This window comes from Sorghum bicolor, chromosome 4 (assembly GCF_000003195.3).
Source record: "Sorghum bicolor cultivar BTx623 chromosome 4, Sorghum_bicolor_NCBIv3, whole genome shotgun sequence".
In the NCBI taxonomy this organism is placed as follows: domain Eukaryota; kingdom Viridiplantae; phylum Streptophyta; class Magnoliopsida; order Poales; family Poaceae; genus Sorghum; species Sorghum bicolor.
The window spans coordinates 12,240,268-12,257,036 of record NC_012873.2 but is presented as its reverse complement, the minus strand read 5'-3'; the positions used below and the strand labels follow the sequence as shown (position 1 = coordinate 12,257,036).

The 16,769-nt window shown below is 41.7% G+C and overlaps 2 protein-coding genes across 3 annotated transcripts; one reads left to right on the top strand and one right to left on the bottom strand.

Annotated features, from left to right (window-relative positions):
• Positions 5,621-8,270, top strand: LOC8078362 (nuclear ribonuclease Z). Of its 2 annotated transcripts, XM_021460016.1 has the most exons (7): positions 5,621-5,715; positions 5,913-6,501; positions 6,611-6,706; positions 6,792-6,905; positions 7,092-7,160; positions 7,246-7,320; positions 7,739-8,270. In XM_021460016.1, the coding sequence occupies exons 2-7, from the start codon at positions 6,004-6,006 to the stop codon at positions 7,811-7,813; spliced, it is 927 nt and encodes a 308-aa protein (XP_021315691.1). In that variant the 5' UTR covers positions 5,621-5,715; positions 5,913-6,003; the 3' UTR covers positions 7,814-8,270. The 2 variants fall into 2 exon arrangements, with proteins under 2 accessions (XP_021315691.1, XP_021315692.1); XM_021460017.1 differs by lacking the exon at positions 7,246-7,320 and having other exon boundaries at positions 5,623-5,715; positions 7,092-7,182.
• On the bottom strand, positions 9,077-13,359 carry LOC8078361. Its single transcript, XM_002451858.2, has 2 exons — positions 12,237-13,359; positions 9,077-9,513 (listed from the first exon to the last, which is right to left on the bottom strand). Exons 1-2 carry the CDS (start codon positions 13,175-13,177, stop codon positions 9,498-9,500), a joined length of 957 nt encoding a protein of 318 aa, XP_002451903.1. The 5' UTR covers positions 13,178-13,359; the 3' UTR covers positions 9,077-9,497.

Genomic DNA, 16,769 nt, shown 5'->3' with positions numbered 1-16,769 from the left:
GGCGCGGGCACAGGATGGCGCCCGTGACGGATGACGGGCGCGGATACGGGCACGCAAGTTTGCTCGCGGGTGCGGGCATGCGGCACTAGTATCCGCGGGCATTGTGCCCGTTGCCATTTTTAGCCACGGAGCGATGGGACATGTCTTAGCGTTAGATACAAAATGTTACTGGGCCAACGGGTACGGGCATAGGGGCCTTAGGCCTTGTTTAGTTCACCCCGAAATCAAAAAAAATTCAAGATTCTCTGTCACATCGAATCTTGACAGTTTGACAAAAACTAATCACACAGTTTGACTGTAAATTGCGAGACAAATCTTTTGACTCTAGTTAGTCTATAATTAGATAATATTTACCACAAACAAACAAAAGTGCTACAGTAGTGAAATCCAAATTTTTTTCACATCTAAACAAGGCCTTAGTCCTAGATCCACCCCTTCTTCACACGTTGAAAGTGCAAGTAGTTGTGATTATTTTAACTTTTCGTGAGAGCGAAATTACAGAATTTGACAGTATTGTGCTTTTCAGTGGTAGACAATAGAGTTTGCATGTGTGCATCTAATAGGATGAGTGTGCTTGCATTATGAATGTCTGCATTGTAATGTGTAGTTTTAAAAAAAGCGACACATGGTCAGAGAAGAGAAGTAAAGGAAATGAGAAATCAGTGAATTGTGAAGAGAACTAACTAGTATTATGTGAATTAAAGGGCTAAATATCTATTGAGCGGTATTTTTTCACGACCGGGGGTTGTGCCCGTATTTCATTAAGAGGAAGAGAAATTTAAGGTACACAAGCCTGTCATGAGTAAGGCAAAGGCGAGCAGCCGATCACCCACAACAAGGACACTCGCAAGGCCGAGAAGTACACTAGGCGGAGCTAACAGCACCCAGTGCCACCTGCTTCCTGCCATGGAACAGAACCTGCATTGTCTCCTTTGTTGATGAATCTAGCGGGAACTTCAGAGTAGCATTGAAATTCATCGAAGGAGGCTTCGTACGGGACCTCGTTTTGCACCACGAGGCCAAGCTTCTTCAACATCACGTGCCTAGCTTGAGCTTCCGGTTTGCTTGCACGAAACTTGCTTTTGGCTGCCAGTCGTGCATTTTGCTTGGGTATCCAATCACCCTCATCCGTATTTTCCATCGTTCTGGTGATACGTCGTGGAGGGGTGGATGGCAGCACCGGATCCTGCAGAGGCACCCGTAAGGAGTCGACGAAATTCCCCACAGGTGCAGGCAAGGGGCATGCCGATGTGGCCGAATTAAATGGCTATTCACCAAGGTCTGGGAAGCGAAGTAAAAGAAATGAGAAATCAGTGAATCATGAAGAGATCTATTCAATAGTATTATGTGAACTAAAGGGCTAGGTCCCAGGATTAAACAATCTTTTGTTCTTGAGATAAAGTATACAATAGTGACAAAATGAAACGTATAGTATCATGTGAATTAGAGGGCTAGATAGTATTATGTGAATTAGCGGGCTATTCACCAGGGTCAGAGAAGCGAAGTAAAGTAAATAGAAAACCAATGAATCATGAAGAAATTTACTCCGTAGTATTATATGAATTAAAGGACTATTCACCAGGTCCTAGGATTAAAGAATCTTTTATTTTTGAGATAAAGTATAGAATCGAGATCTATTCAGTAGTATTATTTGAATTAAAGGGCTATTCACCTGGTCCTAGATTAAACAATCTTTTATTCTTGAGATAAACTATACAATAGTGACAACGAAGTATGGATTGAGTTTAAACAAAAAAATACTGTTCTTGAGATAAATAGTGACAAAATGAAATATGGATTGAATTGATACAAAAAAATGCATTCAGCCATGCATCTCACTATAGGCTTTCAGAAATTAGAAATAGATAAGTAATTATTTGATTGAAGTAAGTTATTTCAATACACAGTGACACTACCACTTGTCTATTCAGTGTACACCATAGGTGTGAGCCTAGAGAGAACATGCATGTGCTTAGGCTTTCTTGCAAAACCAATAGGTAGCAATGGATAGAGATATTCCTCGTAAGTGATATCTTCACAAAATAAGATGAGAAAATCTACAAGAAACTTAGAACAAAAAGAAAGAAATGAACTCAGTTGGTGGCCAATACAATATGAAATTAAAGCAATTGAGTATTCGAAAACTCTCTACTATTGTTGAAGTAATAGATAAAAATATGCTTGTGAGTAGGATAATGGTGCCAATTGCAGAAAAAGTGGATAAATTAATGGTAAACAAAAGGGAAAACAATAGGTTGGTGGCTTTACTTCAACCAGAAGATGATATGACTCTGTTTGGAATGGAGGATTGGAAAACAGAGGAATGGAGAAAAATACATGAATAGGATATGGTAAAACAGAGGAAAGGAAAACTCAAAGGAAAGACAAGATTGGGTGTTTGGAATGTAGGAATTGAAACATAGAAAAATACATTTCATAGTCCACAAGTGGAGAAAAACTAGCAACCATTTACCATCATGAGATGTATCTCTAAGCCATTAACATGCGGACCAAAGATGCTAGTACCCACTGTCATTGTATGCTATTAAAAAAACAAAAGGCAAGCTTGTTCTTATCCACTCACTCAATGTCTCCCTCGTCCTCTTCCTCCGTCACCTTCAAAGCTTCATTCATGATCTATTTGCTTGCCCACAACTCGATTAAAGTACAACATTAAATTTAAAGATGTTTAGCCATCTAAGGGTCTGATATAAGATTGGTATAAAACTTTATATGAGAGGCTATTTTTAATTTTTTTGTATTTTTTAGTATAGATTTTAATCTATTACTCCCTCCGTCCCAAATTACAAGGCAGATAAGAATCTTGGAAAGTCAAAATATTTTAATTTTGACCAAATTTATATGATAAAATAATAATATTTATGATATTAATTAAGTATCATTAGGTTCTTCATTAATTATATTTTCATAGTATATCTCTTTGTATCATAAATCTTTATAATTTTAGTCAAACTGAAGATGCTTTGACTCTCTAAAATTCTTGAAATGCATTGTAGTTTGAGATAGAGGGAGTAATTAAAATAGCGTTGGGACTATTTGTATTGCATTTTATGCAGTTTTTAAAATTAACTATTGAACTTAGGATTTATTATGGTATTTAATGCATATATATACCAAATTGTGGAGCAAACTTTATAATTTTTGCCAATTTGTTAAATGATGATGTTTACAGAATTACATGTAAAAATTTTGGCCACTTTAGATAAGAGCCCCCTCATCGAGCCTTTTTACCTATGTGTCGTTACAAAAGATGCTCTTGGCTTCCATGTTTGGATATGCTAGGTGTATTATTTTTCATGGAAAATTCTTCTTCAAAAAATGTTACATCTCTATATTCCATAATTGTATCAACAATCATCTTAGGAACACTAGAATTTACTATTAAAAATCTATAGCCCACACTATGAATAGCATAGCGAAGGAAAACACAATCTACAGTTTTAGATTTAAGTTTTTGCTTTTTGTTTATTGGTACATTCACTTTTGCTAAACAACCACAAGTCTGCAAGTAAGAGAGATTTAATCTCTTCTTCTCCTATTCCTCAAATGGTGTAATTTCTTTATTATTTATACGCACTCTATTCAGGACATGACATGCTATCAAAATAGTCTCACCCCACTATTCCTTAGATAAGCCTACAGTCTCTAACGTGGCATTCACCAAATCAGTTAGAGTGCGGTTCTTTCTCTTAGTAATTCCATTGGACTAAGGTGAGTATAGTGACATCCTCTCATTATTACATGCCATGTGCAAAACTCAGAAAATTCGTTAGTGAAAAGGTTGAACATGGCAATTTTTTTCCTAATAAGAAATTTGTTCACACTAATGTTGAACATGGCATTCAATTATTGGTAATGTATAGGAAATAAAATTGGCACATCAAAAACAAAATAAATTAAAATGGCAAATTCTAATGTTTTACAATGAGAAAAGGTTGTTTCACCACTTAACATACGAAGTATTCTTGAAAAAATGCAATTTCTAGCATTCGAATGTTGTTCAAAAAAAAATGAAACTCGTATAGGACTCTCAACTTTAGATATGGAGTTGCAAAAAGAGTACTCCCTCAAACTCTATTTATGTAGTATCGTTGTAGCTCTGCTTCTAGTACTCTAGATTCAAAGCATCTCATATATACCTATTACCTAGATGTCATGTATGTCCAATACCATTTATGACCATTTTTATTACTGTACATCAATTTTTTGATTTTTTTGTCAGTATTGAAATCACGTGATATCGTCACCATCTGTTTTCATCTGTAAGTTTCGTGAATCTAACATCATGTATTTGAGAGAATTATACAAAACCCACCCTCTTAAATACATGGCAAAAAGTTCAGGAGAATGAGTTCAGTTTTGTCTGTCTCATTGAACACTTATGCGGTGTCTACACCGAAACAAATTTATTTCCTCTATCAACAAACCAGGGATATGACACTTTTAGAACTTTTCCATATACATAAATATTTACTTAGGCCTTGTTTAGTTCACCCCAAAACCAAAAACTTTTCAAGATTCTCCGTCACATCGAATCTCGCGGCACATGCATAGAGCATTAAATATAGATAAAAACAAAAACTAATTACATAGTTTGTCTGTAAATCACGAGATGAATCTTTTGAGCTTAGTTAGTCTATGATTGAACAATATTTGTCAGATAAAAACGAAAATGCTATAGTACACGAAACCAAACAATTTTGGGAACTGAACAAGGCCTTAATGAGTATGCACTAAATCATAGTTTATCTTCAGTTCTTATTTGAGAGCACAGTTCTCTGATGATGAAGCATCAATTGTTTATGCTTATCTCATGATTCAATTTAAGAAAAAACACAAAAAAACCTAAGGTTCACGCTAACCATGTGAGTGGAGTGGGCTCTAGTTGCTCTAAATAAAACATTGTGTCTCACTAGTGAATTTGCAGATGCAAGTGGGGTGCCTTTGTCACTTCTAGCATTGCCCTTAACTATGATCATCCCTAACCCGAACTCTCTGCTTCACGTGATGTAAATGAACCTGCCTCCACCACTGAACCCTGGGTACGAAATACCGAAAATCGAAACCGAACCAAAAAAATACCGAGAACCAAACCGAAAAATACCGAAACCGAATAATTCGGTTCCATTTAAGTACCAGGTTCCCAGGTACCAAATTTACCGAGGTACTTTCGGTACTGGGCCTCGGTAAACCGAAATTACCAAACAGTACTGAATTAGCCTGCCAGCAGCCCATGTAATAGCTATATATTATGTCGTGGACAACTATATATTATGTATTTGTGGACAACTATATATTATGTATTTGTGGCTTTCTATTTGTTTAATTTGACACTATTATTCTATATGGATTCATGTAAAATTTCTATCAAAATTTGCTACTCAACCTGATATTACATGATGTTTGGTACTTTCAGTATTTACCGGTACCGAACCGAAAGTACCGAAACTGAAATACCTCGGTACCTGGTACTGAATTAGAGAAAATACGGAAATACCGGACCGATCGGTTCGGTAGTATCGAACGCCCAGGTGATCACCACCTAGCTTTAGCTGTAAATGGTTATCTCTACCGCCGACATCACTAATCCTAGCTCCCTCTTTCTTCTCTCTGATTAGAGTAGACTATGGATCTCCCAACCCTAATGGAGACCTAACAGGCTAACACTGTCAAAATTATTCCTCTTCAGCATCGGTATACGCTTTTTAACTTATCTCTGCCTTATTGCTTCTGTGTATGCGTACCGCTTAATTGAATTCTATACGTGCAGAATTAAGCATATCTTGTGTGCACTTATTTTTTTCACTAAAAAATATCTACTATTATCAATATAGAGAGGCTATTATTTTTAAATAAAAGTTGCTAAAATTAGATTTGGAATAATCCGCCAGGGATCTTGAAGACTTGTTGAACTGAAGTTAGCCGTGTCCTTCCCCTCCCCCACCGCCGCCCCTCTCTCTCTCTCTCTGCGGCGGCGGCGGAATGGCGAAAAGCGGCGAGTCCACGGTGGAGGTTGCGTCCTCCAGCTCCTCTCCTCTTACTCCCGCTTCCGCGTCGGCTACGAGGCCGAAGGCGAAGCACCGTATGGAGATCGAGGGGTACCCAGTGGATGGCGTCTCCATCGGCGGCCAAGAGACCTGCGTCATCTTCCCGACGCTGAGCCTCGCCTTCGACATCGGCCGGTGCCCGCAGCGTGCCGTCTCGCAGGAGTTCCTCTTCGTCTCCCACGGGCACCTCGACCACATCGGGGGCCTTCCCATGTACGTGGCCACGCGGGGGCTCTTCAGGTTGCGTCCGCCCACCATCTTCGTCCCGGCGTGCCTCCGGGAACTCGTGGAGCGGCTCTTCGAGGTGCACCGCGCCATAGACCAGTCCGAGCTCAACCACAACCTGGTCCCCCTCGAGGTCGGGGAGGAGTACGAGTTCAGGAGGGACCTCAAGGTCAGGGCTTTCAGGACCTACCACACCATACCCAGCCAGGTGAGATGAGTCGGTTCACTTCACTTCTTGGAACTGTATATGTTGTGAATTCATCCGTTATAATGTTGCAATGCTTGGGTGGAGTATCAGTTATGTGGTGTGTATGCAGGGGTATGTGATATACTCGGTGAAGCAGAAGCTTAAGCAGGAGTTCATTGGCCTACCAGGGAGCGAGATCAAGCACCTCAAGCTATCAGGTGTGGAGGTCTGTCTGGCTTGGTGGCTTTGGAGTTCAAATTGAAGGGAGTATGGCTTGTAAAGCTCCCCTCACCAATTCATAATTTTTGCAGATCACGAATACAGTGTCCACCCCTGAAATTGCTTTCACGGGAGATACAACAGCAGATTTCATTCTTGATCCGGATAATGCAGATGTGCTGCAGGCAAAAATTCTTGTTGTCGAGGTATTTTATTTTCACTTGTCGCTTTACAGCTAAGTTCTCAGTTTGCAACATGTCACCAATTTTGTGGCAATAACAGCAAGTCAACATACTTAGAAACGCATTCCATTTCGACTGCTGAATGTTTTATCTTCTGTAGCCTTTCCCCTTTAAATCTTTAATGTGGTGAATGTGCTATGTGAATTTCAGAGTACTTTTCTAGACGACTCCATTTCAGTTGAGCATGCAAGAGAATATGGGCACACACATTTATATGAGGTATCTGAAGCTGTTATTTGAGGTATTCCAGACTTGTTTATTCAACTTCCAAAATGTCAAATAGTATTTACCTTTGGAAACACAGATAGCAAGTCAGTCAGACAAGCTTGGAAACAAAGCTATTCTACTGATCCACTTTTCTGCTCGTTATACTACAGAGGTGGGCTGACATCTAACCATTGTTTCAGTTCTATCCACTGAAATGCAATGGTTGCCTGCAATTTTTCTTTTCTGTTATTGAATTCCATTTTTACTACTACCATGTGCCCATTTTATCATAATTCCATTCATACTTAAGGCACTTCACTTCCATGTCACTGTTCAAGTGTTTTTTTTCCCAAAACAACTTTACCAACATGCACGTATCTTTTCTACTCTGAAGTTGTATTTATGATAAAGAAAATATATCAGTTGTCTTTGCTCCTTTTGTAATAGTCTTGGAAATTTGACCTATCTGTTTTGCATTGTTTGTGACTAAGCTAGTTATTCTTTTGACCTTCTCTGACATCTTTCTTTTAGCAAGAACAGTGTCTGCATCGAAACCTAAATCTCATTAGTTATGACTATTCTGTTTGCAGGAAATTGATGCTGCAATAAACAGATTGCCACCATCTTTCCGTAGCAGAGTTTATGCCTTAAAGGAAGGCTTCTAATAAAAACATGAACCAGGAAATCAGTAATGAAGTTTTGTCAATGGGATCAGCAATGCAGTTTTCCAAATTGGGCCGCGTGGGTAATTTTTCACTAGAAATCTTTTTGCTATGTGTGCTCTGATGATACTATACCAATCATCTGAAGATTTGTGCGGGACTTTTTGTTGTTGGTACTTGATGCTTGTGACATTGGAATGATTGAATAGTGGAATATGAAACATCCCGCATAAGCACATAGCCTTTTCTTCTTTTTTTGTTTTGTTCGTGGGAACATGTAAGATTAGCAATGGAAATTTAGCTACGGCCGTCCCTGAACTCTTGCGACATTGCCAATGGGCATTCGCACTATGTATGGCCGATGATTAATAGTGAAGCTTTAAGCTTTCTAGAAGAAAATAGAGAACATTTAGCGACACTTAATTTCTTTTTTAACAGAACCATTTACCTTATTTCTGAACATTGGCATTTTGATATTACATACCATGTGACTTTGAACCAACAGTGATCCTCATTTCATCTCTGAAGATATACAAGCAGCACACTGAATCCACAAAAGAAAACGAAAGTTTTTCACAAAGTGAACTCGCTACTTCCATTGCTATGTGCATGTTCTTGCCCCACATTATAAGAAATACAGATCAACATGCTTTCACTCAGCATGCTCCATGATCTGCTTATTTGATCTGTCTCATGAAACGAGCGACGGATAGATGATAGATATGAACTGAAGACAAGTGTAACAGAATTTAAAACGAATGGCAACACTGCTTCACACCTGAGGTGAGTGATAGATGACAGATGTGCACAGCACCAGTCACCGACCTATCCTTGCAACACTGCTTTAGATCTGAGGTGACTTGAGATGTCTGACTGAATCTGATGCACATACTTATCTTTGTTGTGAACGTAAAGCACAGACTTACAACTTGAATGCAAGTTAACCCCAGCAAACATTGTGTTGCCAACCTGTTAGAGAACTTGTCCGTCGGGATAGGTTACCTTAAAAACCTGAACCTGAATCAGATTCTGAAAGTTATCAAGCATGAATAGTATTAGTTCCATTGAATCCCGATTCATAATGTTTTGGAGGTGAAGAGTGGAGATTGGAGAAAAATCGGTCTTGCAGGGTATTTGCCAGTGGTAGGAAAAGAAAAGGGTCTTGATATTTTAACCTTTAGAATGGTGCAGTCCGAATCATAATACCTTTTCTTTTCATTTTACAAGATCAATTCAAAACTGTAAAATATCAGTCCCGTTTTTGTCTGATTTTAAAACCTTTGCTCAAATTCAGATCAAAGTCATCATTTCAGTACTAGTTAAGACAATGAAGAAACAACTGTATGTGTTTCAATCAACTGACAGGAGCACACATCCCATCGTTCATTTCATTCCTGCTATCTATACACCACACAATCAAAAGAATTGGGAGCTGGAGTGTAATATACAGTTACAAACTTGGTTTACTACATGCTTCAGAGTCTTCAGACCATGCATCCAATATATATTCAGAACCATCGACGACCATATACTGTACCATCACCAATCAAAAGTTTGGGGCAAATCCATCACCTTCATCTTGCCGGCAAACACACGCAGATAATTTACATCGTCTGCAGCTCTGGTGCCTCTGGTATTAGCTCGATGGTCTCTAAGCAGCTAGCAGACTTATGCTCCGGATGTAACTTCAGTTCAGGCTAAACCTGAAACAATATTGTTGAGAAAATGTCGGTCAGATTCAGTTTCCGTATCAATTGCTGTAAATAATGCCAAGATGATAACCGTTTACCAATAATAGGTGATGGTTCATAAAAGCTAAATTGTACTACTTATTTGGTTCTTTCAGTATTTTACTCTTTTATTAGAACTTCTTTGACTGAAATTATAAGGAATTCTGGTATGCATTTTCAAAACACGCCCTTAGCTTCGGAGCACTTGACTTGTGGATACATCTTCTGATCACAAATAAGTGATGTTTTTTGGACATTCACACGGTCTACAAAGCACAAGCTTAACTAGTGATTTTTGTTAGGAATATTTATAAAACATTGTATAAGAACTTTTTTTTATTTAAAAAGCCTACATTCCAAGACAAATCTAGTCATACAATTTCGAAACATCCAAATTCAACACAGAGAAAGTAATATGCTACTAAAATTTCAAATAGCTACCGTAGACAATCCCAAAACTTCACTTATTATTTGTGATTGAATGTAGTGTGTCATACACCCAAACAATCATTCTGGAATTTTCAAACCATATTTGGAAATTCTTTATTTTCACTTTTCACTAGAATTGTTGGCATGTGCAGTACTTGTGTTTGGTACCATGCATGCAACTTGCAAGCCAGTTTGGGAACACCTTTAGTTCTAGGCACTGGTCCTTAGACACAACCAATAATGTTCCTGTCATCTAGGATCCAATGTCCCTATGGACTTTTCCCGGATCATACATAGCCTTTGCCATCTGATTGAAAATAAAATGAAAAATAAAAGGTATCTTTTTATACACGGGATCAGCTACCCCCTGAGATGGCCCAACTAGAGCTGCAACATGCAAAAACTTGGCACACCAAAATGGGGCCAGCAAGTTCCATCATGAATCCGCGCTAGCTAGTGACACACCAACATGCGTAGTAGGCTAGCTAGTAGCGTGTACACTGCAAAATGTATTAATGTGTATCTATTTTTTTGGATAATGAGCTACAACATATATATCTCTGAACATTTTTTGTCATGTCCAGGAGTGAAATTTGGCCCTACTCGCTGCAGCTTTTTAGGCTGTAGTTATGGCTGCAAGAAAAACAACTATAATCTGTTGTAACTTTTTTTAAGGGGCATCAAGAGATTTGCCGCTATATATTTTTATTAGACAATGGGAGAAAAACAACCAAGTGCAAACAAAGACAACAACAGAGGAACAACTTCGCCCAGGATATGAGGAAAAAAAAAAGGAACAGCTCAGGGGGATAAAAGGAAGACGAGGCTCGGTTGAGACGACAGATTAAAAGACCCAAGGGCCAGAACGACACTACTTCGAAAACGACACTAGAACGTCTAAACCTAGGATTTTTGTTCGCTAAAAAATACTGCTCAAATAGCAAATCTAGGCTAGGATTTCAGCACTAGTTGAGCCGTACTTTTCATCGAACAAACGGTATTTTCATCTCACAACATTTCAGCATAAGCATCGAACATAAGTCAAATTTCAGTGAAACGAACCTAGTGACCTGCGGATGGAAATAGGTACCCAGCGGCTGTGTTAATCGACTTTCTTATCAAATTGCATCCACAAAGGAAGATGCCCAATATTTGTTTCCAAGATGTCAAAATTCAGGTGTACAGGAAGGACAAGAAGAGTAGAGCATCGTTGGCATAGTAGATGCGTGCAGCGTAAGCCTACACGGCGGTGGCCGAGTGGAATACTCCTAGGCCTTGTTTACTTCCCAGAAAACTTTGCAAAATTTTTCAGATTCTCCGTCACATCGAATCTTTAAACGTATGCATGGAGTATTAAATATAGACGAAAATAAAAACTAATTGCACAGTTTGGTCGGAATTGACGAGACGAATCTTTTGAGCCTAGTTAGTCTATAATTAGACAATATTTGTCAAATACAGACGAAAGTGCTACAGTGCTCATTTTGCAAAAAAATTTTAGAACTAAACAAGGCCCTATTATAAATATGGAGAGGAGACAGAGAGAATCCGCGGTGGCTTTGGCTCCAAGGGAAGACAGACAGCCGTGTTCCGTTTCCGGTGACTCATCACTAGTGATCGCCTGCACTGCATCTGCATCGGCACCGGCAGATGCCCCCGTCTCCGACATTCCACTGTGCAGCCAGCACCCCCCCCCCCCCTGGATCTGCATCATCCGCTGTGCTGTGCCACCCGTGGCTCTGCCTCTGCGGTGGACGTGTGGTGCCACCAATTGTCTCTCTTGCTTTGCTAGCGATCATCGATCAGCTAGCTGGGCCCTGCTGCACGACAGTGACCTCTCATGGCCACACCTGTGCTGTGTGGCTTTATTCCCAATATGTAATCATCCTTTTATTTGGGGGGTTTGTCTTGTGTCTTAATCCTTCATTGACCTATGCAATCTTCTGTGCTCTAGCCTCTATACAAGTATACATGGATCATGGATCATGGGTACCACAACATGTGAAGATGCATGCGTACACTACAATTGTCAAAATGCATGAACTTTGCAGAGATTTTCCTAGCCGCAAGGCGCAACAATAATCGCGCGCGCTCACTTCACTCGATAGGGGGTTGGCAAGAATCTTTTAGCCCAAATTCAAAACTCCACAAAGGAAGATTTCACAATTGATCGAATGTCATATTTGCGTCAAATAAAGTTTATGTCCAAAAACAATGCAGATAGTAGGATGCAGTAAGTGAGTGAACGACCAGAAAAAAAAACTCACCATCTTACTCTAAACAGGAGCACCTGGCACTTGCTCATGGGCCCAACCACGGTCCCGCCGTCCGATGCCCCCGCGTCGGCGGCGCGGGGCGCCATCGCGCCGTCGTCACAGAGCAGCCTGACCGGCACCATGCCCGTGCGCAGCGCCCCGACGCGGACGCCGACGTGGGCGTCCACGACCACCCTGAACCCCTGCTGCCGCCGCCGGTACCTGTCGCGGACGCGCGCCGCCACGGCCTCGTCCAGCACCACGCCCCTGGCGGTGGCCACGAACGCGACGGTGGCCACGGTGCGCGGCGCGTGCGCGAACCCGCGCACGGGCGCCCACCCCAGCGCCACGTCGCCGTCGTCGGCGTCGCGCAGGGCGACGCGGCCCTCGCCGTCGCCGTACCGGAACGCCACACGCTCGTTCGGGTTCCACGACACGACGCGGGCGCCCACGGTGGCGTCCATGGCGGACACGGCGGCCGAGGAGGAGTTGTTCCCGAGGCGGAGGCGGACGGGGGAGAGAGGCTGCAGGTGGAACGACGGCGCGCGCGGGCGGTAGTAGAGGTAGGCGAGGCACGCGGCGGCGAGCGCCAGGCAGAGCGCGAGCAGGGCGAGCCCCGTGGCCAGGCAGCACACGCGGCGGCACGAGCACCCGCCGCCGCGGCGGTGGCGGTGGTGCGGGTGTTGCTGGCGGTACGGCTGCTTCCGCGCGCCGCCGCCCGGAGGGTACTGCTGCTGCTGCCGGTACTGGTGCGCCGGCGGTGGTTTGAGCGGGAGAACCTGCGGCGGCGGCGCGAGCGTCGGCTTCTTGAAAGGCGGCGCGGCCGCCGGCCTGCTGCCGGGACCTGTCGGCGGCGGTGGTGTCGGCCTTGCCCCCGCGGGTGCCGCCTTGGGCCTCGGCTTGGACGGCAGGGGAGGCTTGGGCTTGGGCGGCAGAGGCGGCTTCTCGGCCATGGCGCGCGCGTGTGGTGATCGTGCAGGTGCAGGAGGGAGGGAGAGAAGGGTGGGGAGTGAAGTGATGGTTTGGTGCCTAGTTGTTGCTGACTGATTAGCTGCTGCTTCAGCTACTTATAGTGGCAATGGAATGCTTCTTGGTGCTTTGCTGATAAAAAACGGTAGCTTGCGAGGTTGGTGATGGCCGCTCCAGCTCCAGGACTCTTCTACTACGGAGTACTTTGTGTGGTGCAGTGTAACAGTGGTGGCGTAGCTGGCCGTAACGGGAGGGAGTGTCCGTGCGCGTCGGTGTACCGGTGGGGCCCGATGGCAGTGTGACAGCTAAGGATGGATGGGGGCACAGCCACACTGTTTGGGGATTCTATTTCCCGCTCACCTTCGGCAGGTAACATCCATGTGTAGGGCTATAATTTTTCATTATTCATTATATAGTAAAGTGTTTCGTGTTCTAAATAATAGATTATAATCTCTTCGTCTGCACAAGAATACAATTATAAGATACGTGTCAATCAAATTAACTCAACTTTAACTAAATTTATAGTAAATAATATTTATACTTTATGCTTTTAAATTATAAAAATATATTCTATAGCTAATCTAATGATATTTATTTTATATCATAAATGTTAATATGTTTGTATATAAATTTGGTCAGAGTTTAAACTGTTTAACTTCTCAAAAATCGAAAATTACAATTTTTTGGATTGAGGAGGTATATTTGAGTTTTCTAGAATAGTGTCCTATAAACTATTGCACGGAGGTACAGTACATAACAAGGAGTGCAAACCTATATTTCGTTCTTCATGTCATGACGTGTATGTACTTTATTTGTATTGTATGGGACTATCTACTCCCATAGTGAAAATCAGTCAGCAGCCGCTAATAACCAAAAAAAAAAATCAACGGTGCACTGTGCCCTCGCTCAACGTTATCTAGGTCCACCCCTGATGCATAATTTCTTAAGGATGATGGTTCCAACAGTAAATTTAGGGGAGTACTTTTCATAACAAACACATAAGCGGGATCCAGTGCGTGTTGTAGTAAGTTTTCTTCCTTGAATTTCCACACGCAACGCAATAATAAACATTGGATCCAGTTCGTGTTGTATAGTAAGTTTTTCTACCCCCGAAACGCAACCCTACCCAGGAAATTAAAAGAAAAAAAAACTGATTACCCCACGAGTCCATCGGATGGGCATAGGCCATCAGCCAAAAAAAAATGTCCGTAACTAATAAAAATATAGTATATCAATTTCCACGACGTAAACACAAAAGTTTTGTTGTTGACGAAATGACGAGTAAGGCCTTATTTAGTTTCTAAAATTTTTTTGGTTTTCGGAACTGTAGTATTTTTGTTTTTATTTGATAAATATTGTCCAATTATAGAGTAACTAGGCTTAAAAGATGGAGATGACGAGTAAACTGTGCAATTAGTTTTTATTTCATCTATACTTAGTGCTCTATGTATGTGTCGCAATATTCGATATGATGAAAAATCTTGAAAAGTTTTTGATTTTTGGGTGAACTAAACAAGGCCTAAATGAAACACCCTACCCCTGTTTGGTGCACGTACATGGCTAATAGCTTGTGTTGCAGCAGCTTGTCGCAACGTTGCCGATCGTCCCAGCTAGCCGTGGGAGATGACTGAAGGTCAGAGATGGAGATGGATGTCGGTGACGGTGATCAACAGTCAGAAAGAAAAAAAAAAGGAAGATATAAAAAAAAGCAATCAAAATGTTGATTATTATGAACCAATGATGGCGATGGGGCATCGCATCGTGTCGATCGTTGGACGCGGCGTCCCTCTCCCGGCCAGCCGGCCCCGCTGGCCCAACGCGCGCGCGGCCCGCCGGCCGGGCCGTATGCCCCTGCTGGAGCGTGCATGCATTGCAAATGTATATATTTTTTTTATGTGACTTGCGCATGTAATGTATCTGTGACAGTAACACAAGACATTTGCGTGATGATAGTAGTATTGTATAAGCTTGTTGGAGGGTCGATCGATGGATGGAGCCGTTCGTCGTCGTTGGTAGGATGTAGCTCTCACTGGTACACGGAGGTTCTAAGCCGGGGGGGTAAAATATTTCTACAGAAGGTTTTAGTTATAATGCGCCTGTGTTGAAAATTTGTACGGCTAGAATTGAAAACCGCCTGTATAAAAGGCTCAGTACAGACGGTTACTGTAAGAAAACCGCCTGTGTAAATGATCCATTTACACAGGCGGTTCGGTTATGTGAACCGCCTGTGTTAATATTTCTACGGGCGGATCTCATAACAGAACCGCCTGTAGAAATCGGTTTCTACATGCGGTTCTCAGTTAACCGCCTGTGGAAACTTTTATTTCCACAGGCCTATAGCCACTGGTGGTTCGTCAATCCGTCTATACAAAAGGTTGCGAATCGCCAGTACCATTGTCTCGCTCGGTGCAGTGCATGCACGAGAGAGAGAATCGATCAATGCCCGCCCAATCATGTAAAGTACGTAAGTAGAGGAGCATACTGCTTAAGATATAATCTTGTCGCCTTCTAGAAATCGTTGATACAACACAACCTATAGCTTCTCATCTATATATATCTAGATTTAAAGCGTATAATATGACCGGATGAAATGTATATAGACAAAGTATATGATCATACTAAACCATCTAGAGTGATATGTATGTTAAGTATGCATGTATACATAAAGTATATGGTTATACTTATTGTATGTAATATAGTAGTGGCATTTTAGTAATATATTTAAAATATAATTTTTTTAAAAAAATTTCGCGTGGTAAGATTTAGAGTATCTTAATATGAGTATATAAACATACTCAAACCCATAAACAAGTATGAATACATACACAATGTAGTTTATTGAAGATAAGAGTAACTACACATACGTGTACAAAGGAATTTCCATATATACTCCCTCTATACCCAAATTAGCTGACGTTTAGGACATGATTGTGCTTACCAAGGAGTTATTAGGTAGAAGGTATTTTTCCCTGTTTACCCCTATTAAATAAGGTATCGGGTGCAGTCCTCATAAGAAAGCTACTCAGCTCAAATGGTTAGTGCAGTAAGGCTGTAGGGTGGTGTGCAGTGTTCGACTCCTGGTGACCACAAGTTTTTGCGGGGGTTTTGGTTTTGCCTGTATGGCTGGCGGTCCGTTTCGGCTGGGCGTGTGCGCGCTGAGCCGCATGCGGCATGGGCTGGCGTGCGCTGGGACGTTTGGACTGCTTCGCGAGCGCTGATTGGGTGCGTGACGAAGCCAATCGAGGCGACACAATTAATTACGAGTGAAGCAAGGAGTTGGGAGCGCAACAGGCAAGGGCAATCGCGTCCTAAACATAGCATGCAAGCCAGCAACGACAACTTTTGCGAAAATAGACATTGAGCCTAGGACGTCTACTAATTTAGGTATGGAGGGAGTATATATATATATATATATAGTACTAATGAGAAGCCGTGCAAATAAGGCCTTGTTTAGTTCACTTCGAAAACCAAAAACTTTTCAAGATTTCCCGTCACATCAAATCTTAGAGTAAATGCATAAAGCATTAGATATAGACGAAAATAAAAACTAATTGCACAGTTTGCCTGTAAATTACG

What these genes read in the sequence shown, in the direction of transcription:
- LOC8078362 (XM_021460016.1), top strand. Translation starts at nt 6,004, where the DNA reads ATGGCGAAAAGCGGCGAGTCCACGGTGGAGGTTGCGTCCTCCAGCTCC. An exon ending in TCAAGCTATCAGGTGTGGAG is followed by an intron (nt 6,707 to 6,791) that starts GTCTGTCTGGCT and finishes TAATTTTTGCAG; the next exon opens with ATCACGAATACAGTGTCCAC. An exon ending in CTGCTCGTTATACTACAGAG is followed by an intron (nt 7,321 to 7,738) that starts GTGGGCTGACAT and finishes TTCTGTTTGCAG; the next exon opens with GAAATTGATGCTGCAATAAA.
- LOC8078361 (XM_002451858.2), bottom strand. Translation starts at nt 13,177, where the DNA reads ATGGCCGAGAAGCCGCCTCTGCCGCCCAAGCCCAAGCCTCCCCTGCCG.